Here is a 24833-nt window from a genome sequence, read left to right as displayed (position 1 = left end):
AGCGGACTCAGTAGTTGTGGTTCGCAGGCTCTAGAGCGCAGGCGCAGTAGTTGTGGTGCACGGGCTTAGTTGCTCCGCGGCATGTGGGATCTTCCCGGACTAGGGCTCGAACCCGTGTCCCCTGCATACGCAGGCGGATTCTTAACCAGTGGCCACCAGGGAAGCCCATTCCTTCAGTTTTTTCTTCCACTCTTTTTTACATTCTTTTCCCATATAGGTCATTACAGAGTACTGAATAGAGTTCCCTGTGCTATTCAGCAGGTTCTTATTATCTTTTCTATATATAGTACTGTGTATGTCAATCCCAATCTCCCAATTTATCCCTCCCTCTTCTTTCCCCCAAGTAACTGCAGTTTTGTTTTCTACATCTGTGACTCAACTTCTGTTTTGTAAATAGGTTCGTTTACCCTTCGTTTATTTCCTATAGTTTTTTTTTTTTTTTAAATGGAACTGTCATTTTCAGGTTATCTTTTTTTTTTTTTTTTACTTTTTATTTATTTATTTATTTATGGCTGTGTTGGGTCTTTTTTTCTGTGCGAGGGCTTTCTCTAGTTGTGGCAAGTGGGGGCCACTCTTCAGCGCGGTGCGTGGGCCTCTCACTATCGCGGCCTCTCTTGTTGCGGAGCACAGGCTCCAGACGCGCAGGCTCAGTAATTGTGGCTCATGGGCCTAGTTGCTGCACGGCATGTGGGATCTTCCCAGACCAGGGCTTGAACCCGTGTCCCCTGCATTGGCAGGCAGATTCTCAACCACTGCGCCACCAGGGAAGCCCCCAATTTCCTATAATTTTTGTTAGCCTCAAGGACTTGCGATCTAGAAATTGATTTTATTCTTTTTTCTCAATTATTAAAATGATTTCAGGAGGATATTCTGTTTCACTAAACTGTGTTTCATTCCCTTTGGGAGTCTTCTTTTCCCATGCCCTTAATGAACTTCGCTAACAAGACAGATTAACATATTAATAAGTGGGAAAAAAATAAGTTATTACTGAGTGGAGACAGGCAACAGCTTAAACTAATATCACACTTTTCTGTTTCCAAAACAAATGTTCTGCCATCAGCAGAGAACTCTTGCCAGCCAAGATGTAGTACTGAGTGTCTGAATGACACGTACTTGAAGAACAAGAATCTTTGTGTGTGTGTGTGTGTGTGTGTGTGTGTGTGTGTTATCTGTTTGAAGTACTTTATTTTTTTATTTTTTTGAATTGTAAGAATCTTAATTAGAAGGAGGAGTCCTGAGGCAAATGGTAATGCTGGCCCATGGCACGCCGCAGCCTGGCTATATCCACCGAATGTGCTGACTTTTCTCTCTGTAGTCCCGTGACAGAAATAGAAATGCTTTCAGTGCTATGATTAACTGCTCCAAAGAACTCTTCAAAGACTGAAAGGCTTACTATTGTCTGGCTATTTTCATATGCCTATAACTCTATAAAGCATAGTAGACGACTCCCCCAAACTTCCTGATGAGATCATGAACAAGCTCGAAAGGCCTAATTTTATACACAGTATTGGAATGTAGAGGATCTAAAAATTGCTTTCAGTCCTCACAGCCACTGAGAATGAGAACCTGTACGAAAAGATGGAAAGGAACGTTTAGAAAGTTCTAGAAATTGTTACTTGGGAGCACGTGGGGGTCTTGAATATATAGAGCTCAAATCCAGTTCTTTGGGTTTTCTAACTTCTAGAGCATATGTAATAAGAAGAGCTGTGGACTAGGGAGAGAAGCTTCTGTTTGCCCCCTGCTCTGGGGGCCTCTGTCAGCATCCGCAGGCTCAGCTGGAGTGTGGGTTATCAGTTCTTGTCCTGCCTTAATTCTGGGGCCCGTGTATCTACTGAGATCACGTGTGTAGAGAGAGCTTGAGCCTATCCATAAAGGTGAGGTAGCTATTAGCGTCCTGAGCGGTAATGTTGTAGAAGGGTATTCAGGCCTGGCCTGTGCGGACATTCCAGGTAGTTATGTGAGTTCCTGAAGTCCCAGGGAAGGCCACCCAGAACTGAGGCTGAGGCTGTGTATCTTGATCAGTGTATGGTTTTTTCTGGTCCCAAGACAGTCTAGGGAATGAACTGAGTTGAGAGAACTCTTAAGTCGGGCTGATTCACACCCTTCTAAGTTTTTGGGCATAGGAATGGCAGAATGCTGCAGGCTTATGTTACATTGAATTGTAGTTCAGAGATGTTTCAAAACCACCGAGGTCATAATCATTGATGTTGATGGGGCAAGAAGCTCTTTTGACACCATCATGTTAAAAGATATAAATATATAGATCCATACAAGAGAGCTAGGGATGTGCGTCTGAGTTTGGCATCAGGGCTGATGACCCTGGATGCTTAGCAGGAAGAGACTGAATCGGGGGGTCTACTCCGTGGAGCAGACATCACGTTTCTGCCTCCAGAGAAAGCCTTCAGCAATCCGATTGGGTATCTTTGTTCTTTTCCAGCTCCTTACGTGACGTACCTAAATAAAGACCCGTCTGCCCCATGCTCTCTGACTGATGCTCTGGATCACTTCCAAGTGGACAGCCTGGATGAAATCATTCCAAACGACCTGAAGAAGAGTGCCCTGCCTCCTCAGCGTGCCCCCCGCAACATCACCGTGGTCGCCGTGGAAGGCTGCCACTCATTTGTCATTGTGGACTGGGACAAATCCACCCCGGGAGATATGATAACAGGTGTGTCCAAGGCAGATGCTCAGAGTTCCTCTCAACCAGGACAGGAATACAGACAATAAGGGATGGATGGATGATGGATGATGGATGAGTGGGTGGATGGATGGATGGAGGGATACGTGAATGGGTGGATTGGATAAATGAATGATGGATGGATGCAAGGATGGATGGATAGGTTAAATGGATGGACAGATGCATGAATTGGATGATGAATTGGATGGATGAACGCAGATGTCTTCTTTTAAAAGGATGAAATAGAGGCAGTACGGGAAGCCTTGTGGGGTAGTATGAAGAGCACTAGATGGAAGTCAGAAGTCCTGAATCCTAGTCCCAAATTGGTTTTTCTGACTTTGAGCTACCTACCTCATCTCTCTGGACCTTGCTTTTCCTCCTACCTACTTCATCTCTCTGGACCTTGCTTTCCTCTTACGCAAAATGTCATTACATCTCTTATACTCTGTAATCCTGCAAATAGCCTGGGAGTCCACAGAGCCACATGTAAGATGAGATCCCACAGCATGGGTGATGAAAGAGCTCCTATTGTGCGCTACCCGGAGTCACAGTCAACCCTGGGGTCGTGACTCAGCCTCTTCCCTTTTTTCCATGTCTGCTGGGTGCTTCCAAACCAGTCTCTGTGTCCCTGAATTCCTTAGATGGGACCCAGATGTGATGGAAAAGTGCCCAGGGATCTTGAGCCTCCTAGGTCTTGGCCTGTGAGATGTTCATGAGTTCATTTGATTCTGCCAAGGATACATTTGAGGATAAATTTGTTGAGATAAGTTCTTACAGTAAAGAATTAATGTTTTTTTGAATAGACTCTTCTTTTGCAAATGATTCTTTTTGGGTCAGTTAGTTATATAAGAGGAAGGAACATATGTGTGTGTGTGTGTGACTCGGGACTGGAGATGGTGCTGTAAGTCAGAGTTTGACATATTATCTGTCACTATTATGCTAGTGTGGTTCATCGAATTCAAAATTTTTAGTGCTTTTGCTTTATGTCCCCAATATTATCTCTTAAAATAAGAAAATATCCAAGCACATCCAAAGAGCAACTTTTCTAATGGAGTTTGCACAGCAGCCCCAAAACCAGGATAAGGAACACAGGAGAGAGTGCCTGGGTATTGTGCCAGGTAAGGTGGAAGGGCCAGGGGAGAGAGAGGGTACAGATCAAGGGGGCAGAGTCTTGGTGTAACTGTAAGTGCTGGTCCCCCCCAGCCTGTGAGCTGCATAGGCTGCAGAGGCCAGCTTCTGTGAAGTCCAGCATGTTCCTAATAGAAAACGAATAAATCAATGGAAGGAGGAAAGCTTGTAGTCAGAACAGCCAGAAAATCCTTTTATTAACTGAATATGATTTTATGAATGGCAATTTTGAAAAGCAAGCAAATAAGCATACAGAAAAAAAAATAATGGAAAATCTTAAGCTATTTAGCTTTTGATCTCTTGCATAACAGATGTTACTTAGAATAAATATACCACTGTGCCCTGAGCCACGGGGCTTCTGAAAAACAGAAGGATGGATACAGGATGAGAGCGCCAGCCACCTTAGACATGCCTCAAGGGCTGGAGCGTGAGGAGCCTTCAGAAACTCCCGGTAAATGTCATTGGACTTAATTCCGAAGCAGTTCCTGTATCATCCCATAGAGGGCGTGCTTCTGAAACACATGCTCTTGTTAACTTCACATCCCAAGCCTTCCAGAGCTCCCTGGAGACTTTGAGGTCATCTCATCAACACATACTCTACACCTAACCCTAAACCAAACCTCAGTGCCCTAATCACGAGTACTCATGCCACGAGCATAGATAATATGGCTGAGGTATTTATAGGGATTCGGGCACTCCCAGTAGAAGGTTGTGCGGGTACTATGAAGCTGTTTACTGTGGAATAGTTCAGCGCACGACAGCCCTGCAATATGCAGGGCTGTTTAGACCCCAGAGGCTAAAAGAGAATATCGTGGGAGCTCTTCATCAGCAAATGAATCAAGCACCAGCTCTTTTAGCTGTAGAACAGCGAAGCAAAGTGGATACACAGATACCTCCTAGACCCAAACAGAACATCACGCTTCTGGGCCCACTGCAGGGCATTTGGGTCCTGGTAGCTCCGTGAGATATTGAGCGCTCTGCTGGTTTCCACCAGCTCTACTTTCTTTCACAAGCGGTTGAGTCAACATGTAACCAGGTGGTATCCAAACGATACGAAACTCCTGCAGAGTGAATAGGCCTGCAACCCGTTGCTTTCCCTGATCAGTCCCAGTGAATGAGGCAGTTACTCCGTCAGGAGTGACTCCATAGGAAATCACCCACATGATGGCCTCTGAGATTTTCCAGGACAGGTTTTGACAAGAACAGAGAAAGCAGGAGTTACACGTGCTCAGAAAGCACATTAGAAAAATTCAGACCCAAGGATAAGCAGAGAAACCTGCATAGCACGTGGGACGAAGCACAGGGTTCTGATGGAGTTGACTTCAAGGCGGGTGAGCCGGGCAGACCCGTCAAAACGGGGCTCCTCGGGCACACGTGCGAGGATGTGCCCTTGTTATATGCAGCATGTGTGGCTTGATGTAGCTGTCCTAAGAGGAGGAGGGAACCCTAGGGAGAGAGCAGCAGCCCTACCCAGGCCCCCATGAAATACTTGTTGAAAAAAGAGAAGAATGCATTCCTCCGGAAAGCAGCGTGGAAGGGCTTCAGAGCCTGGTGCCTCTGCTGCTTTCTGCTCCCTGTGTGCCTGGTAATTAGCCGTGTGACTCTCATCCGCTCTTTCCATCCCCAGAATAGGTCTTACTGGAGGCAGTCAGAGAGAACGGGTCGCTAGATAAAGCTGTCTGCCTCTTAGATGCGTTTGATGCTGTTGATCTTTTCCTCCTTGCCCTGCGATCCAATTCTCTCAACCCGAGTCTCCCTCACAGGCTCACCCTCTTTGACCAAACATTCAAGATCGGACTTGCCGAAGCCTTGGTCCTAAGTTCTCTTTTCCTATTACTCTGTGTTCTCTCGCTCCAGGATTTTACGCACGCACGCGGTTTTACTTCATCTGGGAGAGGAGTCACTGGTTTATAGCTCAAGGCCCAGCCCGCCTCTCCTCTGAGCCTCAAACAGTAAAATCATGTCCACTTGACATCGTCACCGGGATGTCTCCAAAGCATCTTAAACTGAGCGAATCCAGAAGCAAACTCATGATCCTTCTGAGCCCCAAACCTGCTCATCTGGGTTTTCTATCGCAGAGAAGCCCTCGCTTTTCCACCCATTTTTGCAAGCGTGAAGCTTTGGAGTCATCTTAAAATCTCCCTTTATTTCCCCTCCATATTCAGTTGATCACTAAATCCTGTCAGCTTCACCTTTCAGATTTCTCTTGCACACATCCGTTTCTCTCCATTAACTACCACGGTACCTGAGTTGTCACCACCTCTCACCTGGGTATTGTGACAGCTGTCCAGCTAGACCACCCCACCCACGCCCCACACCCTGTCGGTTCTCCGTTTGGCACCAGAGAGATGCGCTGAAGACAGTCTTGTTGTGGCACCCCTTCAGTGTGTTCCCTTTCTTCTAGAATGAAAAGCAAAAGCCTCCGTGACCAAAGGGCCCTGCATATTTTTTCCATTTTGTGCTTCCTCAGCTTCATTTCATGTCACCCCCCGCTCCCACCCTGCCACTCTGAGGCTCCGCCTTCTCCTGGTTCCTCCCTCTTCAGTATCTTTGCCCAGGACTTCCCTCTACCTGGACTCCACCCCACCTCCTACCATGCATCTTAGCTGCTTCCCATCCTTCAGTCGTCAGCCCCATTTCGGGGCCCTGGGGAAGCTCTGCCCACCCCCCCGTCCCCCAGCACATGGACTGCTCCTTCTTAGTTCTCATCACAGCTGTATAATCCTGTTTGTCAGCCTGCCTACTGCCCCTGGAGTTTTAGATAAAGCGAGTCACCGTTTGACCTCCAGCACTTAGTATAGTGTCTGACACATAGAAGGCACACAACAAATATTTGTTGAATGAATTAACGAATGTGAACTTGGACCAGATTTTTACCCCCTCTCTAAGACTCAGTCTCCTCATGTGTCAGAATGAGGGCAGGGAAACCTATGTACTAGGACCAGGAGAATTCATCAAAGTAAAACTTAATCCGAAGGATTCGGCATAATGTTTGGCACGTAAAAAGTACTTGACAACGATTTCCTTCCAACGTAAGTAAAGAATGTGTGAAGCTGTGACGTGAGCTTCACTTGGCCTAATGAGGCAGCCTTGAAGGCTGGGCAGGTGCCAGGGCTGAGGGCCCACCTGCTGAGGCCCATTAACAGCAGATAAGGCAGAGAAAAGAGCTGCCTGACTGTTGTCACTAGACATGAGGTCAAGGGCAGGCAGAGGTATTCAACAACTAGAAACCAAAGGAGAGCCGATAGCAGTAGGTGAGGAGGTCACCCACCGTGAGTCTGGGGTCTTTCAGCCACAGACAACGGCATTCACCATCACGGTTTCTTCGTTTCACGTGAAGGACAGTTGTGTATATCTCTACCGGGAACTTCTTAAACACTTGTGTGGAGGTCACTGCTCTTTTCTTCTGCTGCGTGTTCACAGATGTTATTAGTTCTAAGGAGATGAGGAAGGCCAGGGAATGTGGGAGATGAGGACAAGGAAGAGAAGTAGGGAACCAGCTAGTCATCGGGAAGCGTCTTTAATTTTGTTATCTGCGTCTGGTCTCACCAGTGGGTACCAGCGTTCTACCCCATCCTGACCCAACACACTCCCCTTCTTGACTTCTCCCACAGAGCTGCCTCCACGCCACTGTTTCCTCCCCATCATGCTCCCCTGGGTTATGCCTCCGGTGTGATGTGGTTCCTTGATGCTCATTGGGTTCTGCCTCCTTTCCACTTGTAGGTTACTTAGTTTACAGTGCATCCTATGAAGACTTCATCAGGAACAAGTGGTCCACCCAAGCTTCATCAGTAACTCACCTGCCCATTGAGAACCTGAAGCCAAACACAAGGTATGATGTGTCAGTCATTTACAAACGGAAAATGAGACCTGCGTGCCTGGTCATGGATATCCTTAGGTTGAAAAGGAAAGGATTAATCAAAAAGGTTTTTATGATTTCTTTTGAATTCTCTAGTTAGTTCTCATAGACTATCAATGAATGCTTACCATATGTCATGTATTTTTCTTAGGAGAAAGCACTATGGGCACCGTAATTGTTAGATTATTGTATTTCTATTTTGTTCCCTATTTTCCGGAGACTAAAACTACCCACCACTGGGGAAGGAAAGGTTGCCCTGTGTGTTGAAAGGGGATCGATCTCTTTGCACTCACCCCATGGTGGCTTAGGCAGCACAAGCTTTGTACGTGACATTGATGGAGCAGCAGTTACTCAGACTCTATACTGTACTAGTTCAGATCATTCAGGAAAGATGTATTTTACACATTAATAATGGTTACGAGAAGCGTGTAACCTAGTCGGGGCAGTGGCTCGCTAGCCGGAGGGCCATCTGAGAGTGAGCCCCCAGTGTGAAATATGCAGAACTTGTTTCGAGGGTACAAACAGCATGAGTGTGCATTTCCTGTTTTATACTATCTGGTTTTGCTGGCAACAACCATCAGGAAAGAACACAATGGTTGAGCTGTGGTGTGCTTGTAAACTGGCTCTCTGGGAAAACAAAAACAAAAACAATAACAACTGGTTAATGGTATTTTCCAATTTCTCCCACCATGGCCAATTTTGAGCTACCCTGGGTCTGCAGAATTCCTGATATTTAACAATCGGCTCTCTGAAGCCTGTAGAATGGCTCTAGCACACCGTGTCACGTCAAGCCACTGTATTTCCATAGCAAAGTGTTCTAAGTGAAGTGACTTGGACCCAGGTCTCCCATTTTTTATAGAGTCAGAGGAACACAGAGGAGATTGGAACAAAATACTCTCCTTAAACAGAAATGTGTTGAAAGGGATAGAAACTGGACAATATCCTCGGGCACCGAGAGGCTTCTGCACTAGCGGAGAACTTTCCTCAGGGCCTGTTAATGTCCTGGGCTCCCTTGGACTGAGCTTTCATAAACTGTTATAAATTTTGAGATTCAGCAAATAAAAAACAGGAAACTGAGAGAGCACTTTTCTTAGCTCTTCCCTGGTAGTAACGAAAAGTTGATTCATTACAAAAAGAATAAAACTAAAGAAAACGAAGTCAACATCCCATTTTTTTATTGTGGGCAGAGTGAACGTTTTTACAGCACAGCCTCAGTATCAGCTGAAAGAGGCCTTAGGGATGTTTGGCCTCATGGCTCCTTGCAAATCCCAGTCTCCTGCACCCTCCACAGTCCAGCGTTCCTGTGGCAACTTTTGGTACCAAACTGATGGTGAGGTTTGCATAATATCAGGGCACGGTTATGTAGGATGGTTTATTCATTCTTTCAGTAGGTATGACTGAGTGTCCACGATCCACCAGTAAGTGCTTACTGGGTGTCTGCTCAGGGCCAGGCACCGGGCTTCACACAGGAGAGAGCATTGGGCGTGGGGAGGGCGTGGGGCAGGGGTACACAGTACACCGCGGCCCTTCATGGCTCGCACAGGCTGGTGGAGACAGATGGTTTATAGATGCATAAGTATGAACTTTCCCCGGCCAGTGTCGTGAGGGAGAAGTACACTGCGCTCTGAGGGTATAATAGGGGGCTTTTTGCCTGAGCTTGGGGGTTAGCGTGTAGTCAGGTGAGCTTCCATGGCGAGTAAGATAAGCAGCACTTCACCTGGAGAAGGTGGGTGAGCGGGTCAAGTTGCTCCAGGCAGGAAGGGTGTTGGGAAGCCGGTGTGTTTAAGGAAGAGAAGGAGGCTGATGTGGTGGGGGGACGGGGGAATGGGGAGGAGAGGAGGCTGGAGGCTGGACCAGCCGGTCCCAGAGGGCCCTAGTGTCCCCTGAGGCTCGAGTCCTGCGTCCACCCACACCGAGCGCCCTGATAGACAGGCTGGAAGCAGCAGCTGCCTCTGCCCCGTGGTTCGTTCGTTCTGCGGAGGAAGTGGGCTGGCCGGAAAGCGGGGCGTGTGCTGCCTCCCACAGAGACTTCCTCAGAACCCCTCCAACAGCTGCTGAATTTTTACAGCTCGGGAAGCGTGCCACGATGTAAGGATGCTCATTTTTCCCTGCGTTACCCTAACACAGGGCATCTCCGATGGGTTCACTGGAGTATCCACATGCGTATTCCACGGAGGCTGCGTCTCCCCATCCTCTGCACAGCCCTCAGGGCTTCTCAGGACCCCCTTCAGAGTCCTTGTAAGAGACGCAGAAGTCAGTCTGGCCCAAGAGGAGACAGGATGTAAAAACTGGCTTTGGTTCTTTATAACTGGATCTTCTTTTTTGACAAGATTAAGTGGGCATTGTCCCCCTTATTCACCCAACTCAGCCCTGAATCGCTTTCTGGAATCTTCATATTTTAAGTCCATACCTAAAGTACAAAGATTTGTCACCATGGAGGCAGGCTATTCAGAAGAAGGTGCCAGAAGCTTATATAAGAAGGCAAGGCATGGATTGCTTTTGTTACTTGGGTGAGACAGAGACTCTTCAGGGTATGAAATATACATGTTAGTCTGTAGAAAAAATTTAATGTGGTTTTTGAAAACAGGAATTTTACTTCTTTCATAATCGCATGTTGTTCTTCAGCTCAGCATATTTAAACTTACTTTGACATGTTAGGTGAGTTCAAGTGGGAATACATCTCTAGAACCGGGCCATGTGGGCTTTGTGGAGGGCTGGAATTATTGAGTGAACAGGAAGGTAGATTTGGAGAATACGTAGGTTTCAGTGGTAAATCAAAATGGATACAAGCAAGAAATCGGAATAGTCTCTCTCAGCCAATTGGTCATCCCTCTGCCATCTCCTCAACTGCACAGGGTGTTTCCCTCTGTGGAGCCGGGGAAGGGGTAGCAGGTTGGCTCCAGGGATGGCTTGAGAAATAGTCAACAGAAAGGTCCCCTGTAGCCTCCGAATATCAGTGTCACTCTCTAGGTTTCGATTTCCTATTTTTTTAAGGAAGAAAAAGTATCTGTAAAGTTTGACTGTTATCATTGATGTATGCCCAACCCACTGCTTGAACTGCCAGCAGAGTTTGCCTTAAATAACTCCACGACCGCCGAGTTAAAAGTACGCACAACTGAGAAAACACGAAATGCTGAGTGAATTGAGATTTGGGAATTCCTATGTTCTTAATTGTGCATACCTTTTTTTTAAAAAAAATGAAATTTAAAAATGGATTCTGTCCTAAATGAGATGTGAGTATACTTTCTTGGAAAGCTTAAAAGAAGACTTGATTTTACCGAATGGGCTTTTCTTTGCTCTCTGTTTAATCAAACCCAAAGTCAAATATCTCTGTGTAACTGTGAGACCAGAGGCTCCCTTGGGGTTCTCAGAAGCTCAAAAACTCAGGAGGCTTGGTGCCAGGGCAGAGGTGCCGTGGACACATGCCTTTGCTCTCTAAATGTAAATAATTCTCCTTTTAAAAATTTAGGGTACCTTATTTAGTGCACGTGATCTGTGTGTCTGACAATCAAATACAGGATTTTGTAACATTGAAGTGTAGCTTCTGCTGGCTGGAAACCAAGACTCCTTCTGAACTCTCTGAAGTGGTGGAGAGCTTCCCCTCACAGGGATTTTTTTACCTGCCTTCTTTACCTGGAAGTATTGATAGTTAGGGGCTAAGAGAGCACAGATAATACCTGGAATCCCAGAGGGGAGGACAACACAGAGATTAGCAGTAGGTAGAGTGGATCTTAACTCTGTTGGTTTCCGGTATTTTCTCATCACTACTTTTGGTCCTTATAGCTCATCAGAGTCCAAAGTAAGATGCTCTGGGACTCCCAATCTACCGGGCTTGTCATTCTCCCTCTAGATGAACAGGCTGATTCAGACAATGTGCTTTCTAGCACATTCTCTGTTCCAAGAAAAAGATTAATCCACAGCAAAGCCTCTCCAGGCCTTTTCCACTTCCCCTTCCCGGACTTGCTTCTCTTTCCTCGAGGCACAGAAGCTGGAAACTCAGTGACTTTAAGGCTCCAGAGCCAAGCATAGCACTTGTCCTGCACCCAGAACACTGTTGTCATGTTAGTTCCCCCGAGGAGACCAGCCTCTGGACTGCTTAGCCTTCTCCCTGCCAACAATGGGTTTGCATCATCACACTGTCAAACATCCTGCTTTTTCACACAAAGTCCAGTGATTAGAATTAGGTTAAAATTGGAATTCTGCTTGGTAAGCGTTTCACTGCTCCGGCTTCTCCCTCTGGGTCAGTAGAACTCAAGACGGGACAAGAGGAGACCATTCCATCCAAGGACGGGCCTGCGCGGGGCAGTTCAACCCTTGATGCTCTAAGTAACACACACAATCTAAGTGACCTGTTTGCCCAGTATGCCCCTCTGTTCCCATTAGTCACATGTATTGTTTTGAAAAGTTATTCGAAAATGAGAAAGTTTAGAAATAACACGAAGAAATAGCAGTGGTGTATGCATTTGTAAAAAATAGGACTCAAACCCTGCCACAGAGTAGGTGCTGAATAGTTTGGGTGTTTGCCTCATTACACAAAAATTAAACAAGGTTCTCTTTCAAAAAATGTTTTCTTCCAATTTCAGGTATTATTTTAAAGTTCAAGCCAAAAATCCTCACGGCTATGGACCTATCAGCCCTTCGGTCTCATTTGTCACAGAATCAGGTATGGGTGACTTCATGTTCTCGTTTCTTTCCTTTTCTTAAAAACAAATAATCTGAAATCATGTCTACAATAGAATAAAAACTGAAGAAGTTAAATCCTCTTCTCTTTAATCAGTTCATATTGGATGTCATTTTATAAGATAAACATGATTTTCTTTCTGCTAAGCTAAAAGTTGGATAATAAAATTTAAAGTAATCTTCATTGGAACTGCCTGGGAAGTGAAAAGGTCAAATTCCAATGAAAAGGGGGGGAAAAAAATCTAGTTTTCAACTGTGTGGGAAAAGTTTGAATCTATCTGTAGAGATTTAGTTACAGAGATAAATTCCTTTTGTGTTTTTAATTGCAAACAGCTGAAGAGCATAAATGTCATGTGACCTGAGGAGCAGTTGTTTCTTTCAATTAGTCAAATCTCTAAGTTGCTTCCTTTACTAGGAGACAAAAATGTCTCTACTTAATATGGAGGGTCTAATTAAAATACTGTCCATCTTGCAAGCAATATCACTCAGAGGATGTCCCTACTTTGGGATGCTGGTGTGCAGAGCTCTCAAGCCCTTCAGGGAAATGTCCCCGTGGTCGTGGTCTGAGGCGGTACACACAGAGCTGGCCCATGGTGGCAGGTGCCGGGTTGGCAGCCTTTCTGTATAGGAAGCCAGGCTGGAGAGTTGGTACCCATGGTCCCAAGACAGGCACTTACAGAAGCCCAGCTGGGTCGGCTCCACACTAACGTGGCTGTCGCTTCCATTTGGTTAGATTATTTCCTAAGAGAAGGAGAGTAAAACAAGCATTTACACTTATAGCTAATGGTATGTCACTTTATTTTATAGATAGCAGATGATGTCAGAGTGAACGGGCTGTACAAAGGGCAGCACAAAGCAGATTTGGGGTGATGAAAATGTTCAGTGTGATTGCAGTGGAGTTCCATGAGTCTATACGTGTGTTAAAAATTCATAGGATGTGTACCCTAAAAGAGTAATTTTACTCTGTGATAATTAAGAAAAAAAAAAAAGGATGGCCCATGTTTACCTGGCCTGTATTTTATAAAAATGAACTTCTTCTAAAGCAGAATTCCTTACAATGTAGTTTCATATTAAGTGGCACTATTTGGGCTAAGATATAGACATGTTTTAAAACAGCTTTATCGAGGTAGAAATGGCATACAGTAAACTGTTCATCCTCAGAGTGTACAGCTGAGGAAGTTTTGAGGTATGTTTATACCCTTGGAGCCATCACTGCAGTCATGCTGGTGAACAGCTCCATCACCCCGACGGTTTCCTCCTGCTGCTGTACAATCCAGCCCTCCCTTCCCTCCCCGTGTGCCCATCCTCTCCCCTCTTCTCAGACAACCACTCATTGGCCTTCTGTCGCTATGGATTCATTTGCACTTTCTAGAATTTTGTATCAATGGAATCATACAGTGTGAGTTCTTTTGTCTGGCTTCTTTCACTTAGCCTCCTTTTGAGATCCATCCATGTTGTCATATTTATAAGTAGTTCATTCTTTTTTATTGCTTAGCAGTATTCCATTGTATGTGCCACAGTTTGTATCTATTCACCTGTTAATAGACATTGGATTGTTCCTACTTTTGGACTATTACAAATAAATCTGCCATGAGCATTCATGTACAAGTGTTTTTAAGGACATATGCTTTAATTTCTCTTGGGTAAATACTCAAGAGTAGAATGGATGGATTGCATAGTAGGTGTGTGTTTTTACTTTTTTAAGAAACCACTGAACTGTTTTCCCAAGTTGGACACACTTTAAAACATAATGAGTATTGAATTATTTTGTAGTACCCAATGTCAAAATATTATCTTCAAGGACCCACACCTTCTATATAAATAACAAGACAATATAAATAGAAAAGAGTATTTCTTGAAAGGAAATGCCTAGAAAATAAAAACGAACGGAATGTCTTGGCATCTGTCAAATGAATCTTACACTTTCTTTATCTATTCTAGCTTGGTTAGTTCTTTTAATTACAAAAAAAAACATTCCAACAGTTGCATGGCTGTGTGATGTAATAGTGAAGTCAATTATTTATTTTTCATTCTACAGATAATCCTTTGCTTATTGTGAGGCCACCAGGTAAGTTTCTCTTCTTGATAAACTTGACATTCTAGTAATGAAGTTGAATATTGAATATGAGATTGTTATGGTTACAGGTAGACACGCTGAACCGTTTTTGTATTTTCATAATTTTCTGACAACTTCTATGGTTTCTTTGCACCCATCATCCTAATCTAGGGAAAAGCATGTTCTGGAAATTTTTAAATAGGGCCATAGCAGCCAATATCTATAAAAACCATTATGGGTGGCCAGTATCTATGAAAATAGATAACTTTATTTTCATAACCCCTTTGAATATTTTAAATTGCTGAAAAGATAGCAAAATGCATTAAGTGTACGACAAAATTTTACTTTGTTTTTCAAATAAACCGAGAAAGACCTATTGCTTAAGTTCGAGACTGGTCTTATGAGTGACAAGAACAGGAGGTGCCTGTGCTGAGGGATTTTGGGGCTGGGGAGGTAGGGTGACATTCCCTGCATGGTCAAATTTGCCATTATAGCTTATGTTCCTTGGCTTAAATTAGGCTTTTTCTTACTCTGAGAATCCTTTATAGAAATGCGAATACCTTAACTGCATTCAGGTACAGGGAACTCCCCAGTTGTACTTCAGTACAAAGAAAGAAGAGAAAAGACAGACAGAGAGAGACCACTGGGAGGTGGGAAAACTGCTCAGAAAAGCCCTGAGAGAAGGGGAAGTCCCAGTGAATAAATCAAATTCTCTGGTATTTTGTGCAAGAATAAACACTGTGAAACGCCATGACTTAGAAGGTGTGCTGTGTGTTGTCTAGGTGGTGAGCCCATCTGGATCCCATTTGCTTTCAAACATGACCCTGGCTACACGGACTGCCACGGCCGACAGTATGTGAAGCGGACGTGGTACAGAAAGTTTGTGGGAGTCGTTCTTTGTAATTCACTGAGGTATAAGATCTACCTCAGTGATAACCTGAAAGGTAGGTCTTTAGGGATGGTGTACTATGGGAAGGTGTGGAAAGCTTTTAGTTTATCAGATGCTATCTTGACATAGCAGGTGCATCAGAATGCATCTGAGGGATGGACCCATCGCATCTCAGTCTGGCTCAAGTGCAAACCAGTTTTGCAGGCTCTATTCTGGAGTGACTAGTATTTACATTGGTACCCAGGAATATATGTATATATTTTAAATCTACTACTTTTTAGGAATGAAATCCAAAATTCTGTTAGAAACATAAAGTCCGTTTCTCTTTGTTGTTAATCCCATAACATTAACAACAAAGAAAAATGGCCTTTAAGTTTCTTTAAGGTATGAGTGTAAGCTGGAAGTATTGAGGAAAAGTACCCCCTACGATTTTTGCCATTGGAACAACTTTACAGAGAAACAATGTAGATGGTGAAACATACATGAGCTGCACTATTTGTTCTGTGTCCAAAAAGTACATTGTTTTCATCATGGTAGGGGATTAAAACAAAGAATAACATAAGTATTTACTTTGAACTACTAACATTTCAAAATGCCATTTCTACCCAGCTGGTTTTAACTCACCCACCTACCGAAAATTGTTTTGTATTTCAAAATTTGCACGACTTTTAATTTTTCTAGTACATACATTTAAAAAGAAAGAAAACTTTCCCTCGGCTGGTTTATATTTTGTCATAGGTCAGTTATTTTGTTGTTTTGTTTCTTGCTAGTGCTCATCATTTCTAGATAATGTCAAAATCTCCCCAACCATCCCCCACTCTTGCAGTTTCTCCATGTATATGCCTCTCCCTACAACCAGTCTGTTTGTTTCTTGCTGCTCTTTTTTCCCCTCTTGCACACTGCCCTTTTGCTCCTCTGCTTCAGAATTCCCGGGAGAGGTTACACAGCCATGTCTGGTATCCCAGGGTTGAGAGAAACAACTTTGCCCTACTGTGCAGCTCTGGTTCAGGACCAAGGACAGTGCCACATGCTACAGACACACACCCTACTTCTAGTTATGTATGAAAATAGTTTCTTCTATTTTTCTAGGTATTCATGCTTTTCATAATTATTTCATAATACATTCTCTGCCTATCAGAGTTTCCTCCTTCTTTTTAAAACAAAGAGTAGAAAGGTCTCCCATTTACAGGCTGAAAATGCCTATAATATTAGTAGTTTCCATTTAATGAACACTTGCTAAGTATTTAGCGTACATGATCTTTCTGAATCCTTGTAACACTTTGAGATCGGTGCCATTATCACCATCTTTCAAACATAGAAAGTATGACACACAGAGTTTAAGTAATGTGCCCACTTCAAAGCTTGTGCAAATTCCTAAGCCAGCTGTGGCAGTTCTGGACCAGTCACTGACTCATCGTATTCCTTTATGCAGATACATTCTACAGCATTGGGGACAGTTGGGGAAGAGGTGAAGACCATTGTCAATTTGTGGATTCTCACCTGGATGGAAGAACAGGGCCTCAGTCCTACATAGAAGCCCTCCCTGCCATTCAAGGTAATGTGAACAAAGGCCCAATGTAATATACTGGGGGGTGGAGAGGAGGGCTGATATAAGGAGAAAATTCACTGTAGCTCCGCACTTGGTTTACCATTTGAAGATGGATATTAGCGGAATTTTGGAGCATAAAAATAAGGAAGGACCAAAATACTCCTACCACATGCTGGGTTTAGGGCGAGCCTTGGAGAGGTAGGGATACAAAGGAATATAAGACCTTACCCCTACTCTCAGGAAACATGGTCAGTAATTGGGAAGGAAGGACAAATATGTGAAAGGTAACTAAGAGCAAGCAACTTAAAGTACAAATAATGACAAGAGTTATGTCACATGATTGTCCCATTGTCAGGTAATTGTGCAGATTATAGTTACTCTCTGAGTTCAAAGAGTGCGGGCTGCCACTTGAGGCTTCCAGGGAAGGTTTTCAGAAGAGGCAGAGTCTGAGCTGAGTCGTAAAAATACATGCAAAGATTAGAGAGCCTTCCAGGTGGAGAATGCCATGAACAAGAGTCCAGTGAAAGAAAAAATAAACAAATACAAACCAACCATGATATGCTTCAGGAGATCATGTATCAACTATTTCATGATGGCATTGCAAGGTGAAAATAAGTGTATTAATCTCAAAGTTAACAACTTGTAATACATTACTAATTACCCCAAGCCCCCAAATAAACAAATAAACAGAACAACTGAATGAAGTCCAGCACTTCTAGTGATCTGGCATTTTTTAAGATATAAGATGTTCTGATCTTTAACATTTTTTAGTTTGGAAAAAAATACCATAGGTGGTACCAAGATTACCCATTTTCAAAAAATTAAGATACATTAAAATACACAAAACAGTAAAACAAGTATATTAGGCAGGGTTCTCCAGAGAAACAGAACCAATGGGAGAAAGAGAGAGAGAGAGAGACAGAGATGGAGAGAGGGAAAGAGAGAGAGAGAACAAGATTTATTTTAAGGAACTGGCTCTATGATTGTGGAGGCTGGCAAGTCCAAAATCTACGGGGTGGGCCAGCAAGCCTGCTAGAGACCCCGGGAAGAGCCAATGCTGCAGTTAGTCCGAAGGCAGGCTTCTGGCAGAAGACCCCTCTCTTCAGGGAAAGTCAGTCCTTTCCTACTAGGGCCTTCAACTAATTGGATGAGGCCCACCCACATTGTGGAGAGTAATCTGCTTTACTTAAAGTCTGCTGATTGAAATGTTAATCTCATCTAGAAAATCATTTCACAGAGACAGCTAGAATAATATTTGACCAAATAGCTGGATGCCATGTCCTAGCCAAGTTTACACAGAAAATAAACAATCACAATAAACATACATAATACACCACATCTCTTAATTGTTTCAGGATTTTGCAGTGCCCCAGGGTTAGTACTAAATGCATTATTTGTATTTCACTGTGTTTCTGTGACTGTTGTCATGGTTTTGGCTCTGAACAGAGGTGCTGGTTCATCAGAAACTCACTGGTGGAATGGCAGGTAAACCTTTCATCTTACAAGAGGACACAGGGCCAAAGGGGTGAGAGCAGTTGTTGAGTTGCCAACATTTTCTGAGGAGGTTGGAGTATCACTTCTTCTTGAAAGGAGAAGTGGTCAGAACTGCTACAGGATTCTTTCCTCTGAGAGATTTGCTTGAAAGATCTGAAAGTCTACCGCAGATTCCAAGAAGTAAATCTTGGAGGCCTGAAGTTCTAGGCAAGTCAGGGGCCCCAGATTCTGTGGGAATCTTGGTTAAGGTTGCTTGCCCAGCTCAGGGCCTGCCCTACTGGGAGTGCTGCATTGTGATTGACTAAAATGATCTTCCTCTGTGGAGAGAGGGAGAGAGGCAGGACTAATGAGCACTCTTTCCTACCTGTGTCACACGTGTGGCGACTGGATTAGCCCCACAAATCATCCTTGGGATAAACCTCAGAGGGTGGGTGTTGTGACTCCACACAAAAATGGTCGTATTTATCTGGAAGTAACTTCTGTCACAGGGCCAACTTATCAGAAATCTTCTGTCTGAAAGGAGGTTGTAAGGGTGAGGATTCTTCCTGTTGGTTCAGGTGCTATTGACGCTACGATACGGACACCAATTCCAAGTGTGGGTTCTTTGCCCGCACCACCGCGCAATTCTCCAACACCAGTGGGTGCTCTACAGTTCAACTCTATTCCGAAACCATTTACCCAGAGAGAGCATCAGATGCTATAGTTTCAGACCTCAGTCCTACAGGACTGCCGCTCTTCATCCACTTTAGATGCCAATCACAAGTCCACCTTGTCACCTGTCCTTCTGATAAGGACAGGCTATAAATCAGAGGTTCCCGTGACCCCCTCTTTGGATTTGATTAACTTGCTAGAGGGGCTCACAAAACTCAGAGAGACACTTCACTTAACTAAATTACGGTTTATTATAAAAGGAGGTAACTTGGGAAGAGCCAGGTGGAGGAGATGCATAGGGCAAGGTATGGGGGAGGGCAGGAAGCTTCCATGCCCCTTCCAAGCACCACTCTGCCTGAATCTCCACGTGCTCGCCAACCTGCAAGCTCTCCAAACCTGTCCTTTGGGGGTTTTCTGGAGGCTTCATGACATAGGCACAATTGATGAAGTCATTGACCATTAGTGATTGAACTCAATCTCCAGCCCCTCTCTCCTCCCTGGAGGTTGCGGGTAGGGCTGAAGGTTCCCACCCTACAATCACACGGTTGGTTCCTCTGGCGACCAGCCCTCATCCTTAGGTGCTTTTGGAAAGTCATGTCATTAGCATAAACTCCGGTGTGGTTGAACAGGGTTTACTATGAATATAATAATATTCCACACACCTTTATAGCTCTTGTCACTCAGGAAATCCCAAGGGCTTCAGGAGCTCTGTGCCAACAATGGAGATGAAGACCAAATATACGTTTTCTATTATAACTCACAATATTACTCATTATTCTTTCCCTCTCTTTCCTTTTGCCTTCCAGGCTACTATCGCCAGTACCGCCAGGAGCCGGTCAGCTTTGGCAACATAGGTTTTGGAAGCCCCTACTACTACGTGGGCTGGTACGAGTGTGGGGTTTCCATCCCAGGGAAGTGGTAACCCCAGGATGGTCGTGCTGGAAGCCCGCCCTGCCCGGCCCCCTCGACTGACTTGCACTAGGGCCCGTGAGCAGGAGAAGAGGTGGTGTCCCAGGCCTCACTGTCCCCAGTGTCAGCAAGGCCACACGGTGGACACCGGACACTTCAGGCATCTTTGATCTGGAGCTCAGTCCTACTTCTTGGCCTGGACCACACACAGGATTCAATGTTGCTGTTGACTTTGCTTCTCCACATGTTTTGCTTATAATAGCTCATCCCAGACACGGCAGAAATGCGCAGCTACCGGGACGCCTGGTGTGATTTTCATACTTTTCAGGCACAAAGTTCAGACGCTTTGGTATCTCCAGGGACCAGCATAAACACGCCGTGCTTGCTTTGCAGAACACCACCCACGTTCTTTGTTCTCACTGGACTCCTCCAAAAGTAGCTAAATTTAAGCTTTGGATCCCTTTCTATGCAGTAGAACTGAATTACTAAAAATGCCACCAAAGGAAATGTAGCCTACTTAAGATTTATTTTATGGACTTACCCACCACTAGACCAATTGTATCAAATCTTATTTGTAAATTCTCAATTTTGATATATATATATATGTATATATGCATATACATATCCACACTTGTCTGCAAAGACATTGATTAAAATTGCTAAATTTGTACTTGTTCACTAGATAAATGTGTGGGGGACTTTTTGGAGCAGAGGTGCTGTTTATTAACATCTTTTTAGAAGGGTCCAAAGAATATGTACTCTGTATAACACGGCAGGAATGGAAAGGTATGTGTTCTTTCTGTGAATGCTGCCGAGCTGTGGAAATGATTGGGATGTAGCGATGCGAGCTGTGAGCCAGTGGCAAACGGAGTGATTTCCACCTTCCATCCTCACGTGAGAAATGGGCTGGTGGTCTCTGTGAGGACATATCCAGTAAGTTTCCAGATTAAAATTTTAGGTCCCAGATGATTTTAAAATCTAGTTTAAAAAAACTTCTTTCGCCTCTCCTGCCTAGCTCAATATCTACTCCTTGAAATAGAAGCATCTTACCCCTCTCAACTGCAGCATGAGAGGGTTTATTTAATGACACTTTAATTCTTCTTAAAACGTGGTGTCCTTTCCATGTGAGTGGCACCTCCATGTCCTCAGACAGCTCTGGAGAACGAAGGGTTTCTCTTCTCTCCTAAGTTTCAGGGTAGAAGAACCAGTAGTGGGAACGAGCCAGAGGCAGACACACTTCTGGGGCCCGGGGGCTGTACCACTACGTAAACGATGTAATGGCAGAAAGCATTCCGCCTACTGGAATCAGTTATTTTCGGTGCCAGCAGCGTGTTGAGGTGAAGCCTGATGTGTCCGCTAAGTTTGAAGATAAAACAGGAAACAAGTCACTGCGGGATTTTTGTGATGGGGCAGCGGGAGGTGACATCTTCCCCAGTGGCCACAATTCCCTCTTCTACGGTAAACAGCAGTGAAGAAAATGCAGGCGTTCTGACAGTCTGGGAAAATACTAGGATAGGAATCTTCTGGGTTTCTGGGGCTCTTGTACATAAAAGGGGAATTGTTTAAAAGGGTGTCTAAAAAACACCTATTTTCCACACTAACATTCAAACATGCTTCACAATAACAAGCAAGGATAAGATCTTTAAATATAAGTGAATTTTCCTAATAAACCCATCTTTGTTCTGGGGCCTCCTACGGAAGAGATGGGGGATCAGGTCCAACACAGAGATGCAGGCACCTCTCCTCCGTGATTCACACTTTCACACATTAAACGTCGTGTTCCCTGTCGGCCTCACCCTGAAAGGTTTTACACTCATTTCATACACAAAAGGACACGTTTCCCTCAGAAAGATTTCCTTACTTCACAGAAATACAAAGATATCACTGGTGTTCATTCAGGCAATGTTTTTTGAGCCCCATCTGGAACCTTAGACTGTATTTGATTCTGGAAAGCTGAACTTTTATTACAAAGAGATGTTTGCAGTTCTTTATAGAAATTACTGCAAATCCCAGATGATAGCGCAACCAAAACAAAAACACTGAATTTATGCAAAGGTGATAGTATTCTCGATATTCTCTCCACATTAGGTTATGCAATAGTTCAAATGAGTCCACAGCGGTCACATCAAGTTTCTAGTGCTGTGTGGTCCTGGAGGACACGTTTTAGGGACTCCATTGGCAGCGGGATGCCAAGAAGGGGGCATTCAAGATAGTAGAGGGTCTGGAAACCATTCCATGTCAAGTTAGAGGAGTTTAATTACCAAATGAGCCTTGTTGGAAAATACTGAGATGTTCATCACTGAAAAACCTTAAATATAGCTGGAAATGTCTAAACTTGCAATTTGAGGCCCTCAGCCTGTTTTTAATTGGCCTGTGAGCTCAGAATGGTTTTTCTATACATTTAAAGGGCTGTAAACAAAACAAACAGTCCAAGCAAAAACACCAATATTGTGCAATGGAGACCATACATGGTTCCAAGGCCTAAAATATTTACCCTATAAGACAAAGTCTGTATAGCTGTAGATTAGAGTTTTCTTGAGGTTTAAAGAAGGTTTTAGCAAAGTCCAGATTTTAAAACTAGCACATGCTACTTAATAGATGTTTGTTGGCTCTTCTCTGACTTGAGTTATATTTATTATCTAACTAGCAAATCTGAACTCTGCATTGAGCAGTTGATCCGGGTCCCCCAGTTTCCTGTTGGTCAAGCCCTCTGTGCTGTGGTCTCAGGAAGTATTATGGTCTCTAGGGGACTTCATGCATATTTAATATAACCATTTGGTTAAAACATAATTTCCAGCTTTTACAAGATGAGTCTTGACTTATTTATTTTTCCCTTTTTGACCTATTCAAGCCATGTATCTTGGTCAGTTCAGGAGGGTGGGGAATTTGAGAATGTGGTGATGAATGGGGTTAAAATGCGTTTGCCTCTCTGTACAGAACACAGATCTCAGTCACTATGCGTAATTATAACCCCACTGGTGGTCCAATGGTTAGGACTCTGCACTTCCACTGCTGGGGATGCGGGTTCGATCCCTAGTCGGGGAACTACTAGATCCCACATGCTGTGCAGCACAACCAAAACAAAACAAACAAAAAAATAAAGATGAGGAAACTGAAGAAAAGGACTGTTCAAGGATACACGGCATCAAATTGGGTGGATCAGGCCAGAATGAGTTTTCTGATTCAGAGTGGTTCCTTTCAGTATATACAGTTATCTTAAAGTCAGGTAGAAAAGTAAAACTCAAACAATGCAAAAAGCCTTCCTTAATGAAAAGCACAAATGTATTTCTTACAAAATTCTAAAACAACAACAACAATAAAACAATTCCACCAACAGAATCAGCCCACGCTTCTGCAACAGAATACAGGTTGTAGATGCCTTAAAATCATCTCCTTAAGATGTAACTAGTTTGCAATTGGAGACAAGAAGTGAATTTAAAAATATCTTCCCAATCACCCCATGTGCCCATTCTCAGATTAGGCTGAGTCAGGAAAATTGTATGAAAACACAAAGTGTACTTGTCATGAATGGCGATCGAGTTTAAGTATTAACTGTAAGATTATCAATGTACACATTTTAAAAATCATGATGAGAGCTAAGCACATAAGGATTTATGATAAAGGGAAATAAAATCAACACAGAAATGGAGGCTGATAAATTTCACACACACACAAAAATTCTTGGTCCAAATTGGGAAAGCAGTTCTCTCTCAAGCAGAGATTGTTTGTTGGCCAAGAACAGAAATGCCCTCAAGTGTTAAGGAAAGGGTTTAAGTGAGGTTGGACCACGTGGTCTCAGGACAGGGAATAACTTGCAGGAGGTGCTGCCAGGTCGTGGAGGTGAGCGAGCAGTTGTTCTTGCCTCCCTGTCCATGAACAAATATGTGCCCCTCCAGCCTGCCAAGCCGTCTGAGTCCCTCTCAGCTCCCTGTGGTTTTCTGCAACGGTTTGTCAGACCACGCCCATGATCTTCACGCTCCACCCCGCATTGCCACTCACCTCCATCCGCTTCCCCTCCCACTTCAGGAGACCCCACCTCACTTCACCAGGCAGATGGCAGATCTCCACGCACCTGCAGCGCATCCATCCTGCCATCCTCACAAAGAGCTGCCCCCTCCGACCCAGGACCAGACTCTGATCTGTAACTGCAGTGTCTCCCTTTTGGAAGATCCTTCCCCAACGTTCAGACGTGCTCTAGTGCTTCTCATCTTAAAAATTTTTTAATTCGAATTAAAAAAATTTTTCAACACCCGTGGTCCCCTTCAGCTACACCCTTCACACTGTGCTGGCTTTGAGCTCAGTTCCTGAATTAATCACCCCCATTCCATCCCCTTGCCCCCCACTCCCCTGTATTTCTTACACGGCCACACCCTGGCCTCTCGCAGCTCAACTCTCCCAGGTCTCTCCTGGTGGCTACATCCAGTGGACACTGGTCAGGCTATTTCTGTTGTGATCTCTCGGCGGCACTTGACAGCGTGTCCTTCTTGAGCCATCTCCTACCTGGACCTTCCCTCCCAGCTCCAAAGGCATCCAAGCCTTCTTGGTCCTTGTTTAAGGGGCTTTGGTGTTTCAGGGTGACTCTGGCGACTTTCTCCCCTGGCTTTTCTTTCAAAAGCCTAAACACATAAATAGATTATTTGAGGTGGGGGAGGAGGAATGTGGGTATTACGGGGTCTTTGTGGAGTGGGGGAGAAGACGGGTAAGAGCAGGGCAGGAGACATCCCCCCAAGACGAGGGGAGGATGCTAGTTGGGGTTCTAGGAGGAGCAGGGCCCCACAGACCTCTCTCTCTCCATCTCCCTGGGAACACAGCGGGGTGAGGATGACCGTGGGGAGCTGATGAGGCCGGACCTGGGTGAAGGGAGGCTTCCAGCTCACCCCATCCGAGCCCATCCCACCCCACGGGGCGGGGAGCAGGAGGGTGTTCGCCTTCCAGGGCCAC

At 44.5% G+C, this 24833-nt stretch overlaps 1 protein-coding gene and 1 long non-coding RNA gene across 4 annotated transcripts in view; one reads left to right on the top strand and one right to left on the bottom strand.

The window, feature by feature from the left end:
- FNDC1 (fibronectin type III domain containing 1) overlaps positions 1-23875 on the top strand; it is a 101253-nt gene extending 77378 nt beyond the window's left edge. For all 3 annotated transcript variants that reach the window (XM_082475521.1, XM_082475522.1, XM_082475520.1), the window contains 7 exons: positions 2438-2668; positions 7529-7637; positions 12248-12327; positions 14383-14412; positions 15183-15344; positions 16722-16844; positions 19790-23875. In XM_082475521.1, the coding sequence (XP_082331647.1) occupies positions 2438-2668; positions 7529-7637; positions 12248-12327; positions 14383-14412; positions 15183-15344; positions 16722-16844; positions 19790-19905 (851 nt within the window). In that variant the 3' untranslated portion in view covers positions 19906-23875. The remainder of the gene's footprint in view (positions 1-2437; positions 2669-7528; positions 7638-12247; positions 12328-14382; positions 14413-15182; positions 15345-16721; positions 16845-19789) is intronic.
- Positions 1-24833, bottom strand: part of LOC309667320 — a 220272-nt gene that overhangs the window by 22074 nt on the left and 173365 nt on the right. The gene's annotated exons all lie outside the window — the stretch shown is intronic.

Source organism: Balaenoptera physalus, assembly GCF_965194825.1.
Source record: "Balaenoptera physalus genome assembly, chromosome: 9".
In the NCBI taxonomy this organism is placed as follows: Eukaryota; Metazoa; Chordata; class Mammalia; order Artiodactyla; family Balaenopteridae; genus Balaenoptera; species Balaenoptera physalus.
The sequence above is the reverse complement of the archived record's forward strand: the minus strand, read 5'-3'. Positions and strand labels throughout refer to the sequence as shown.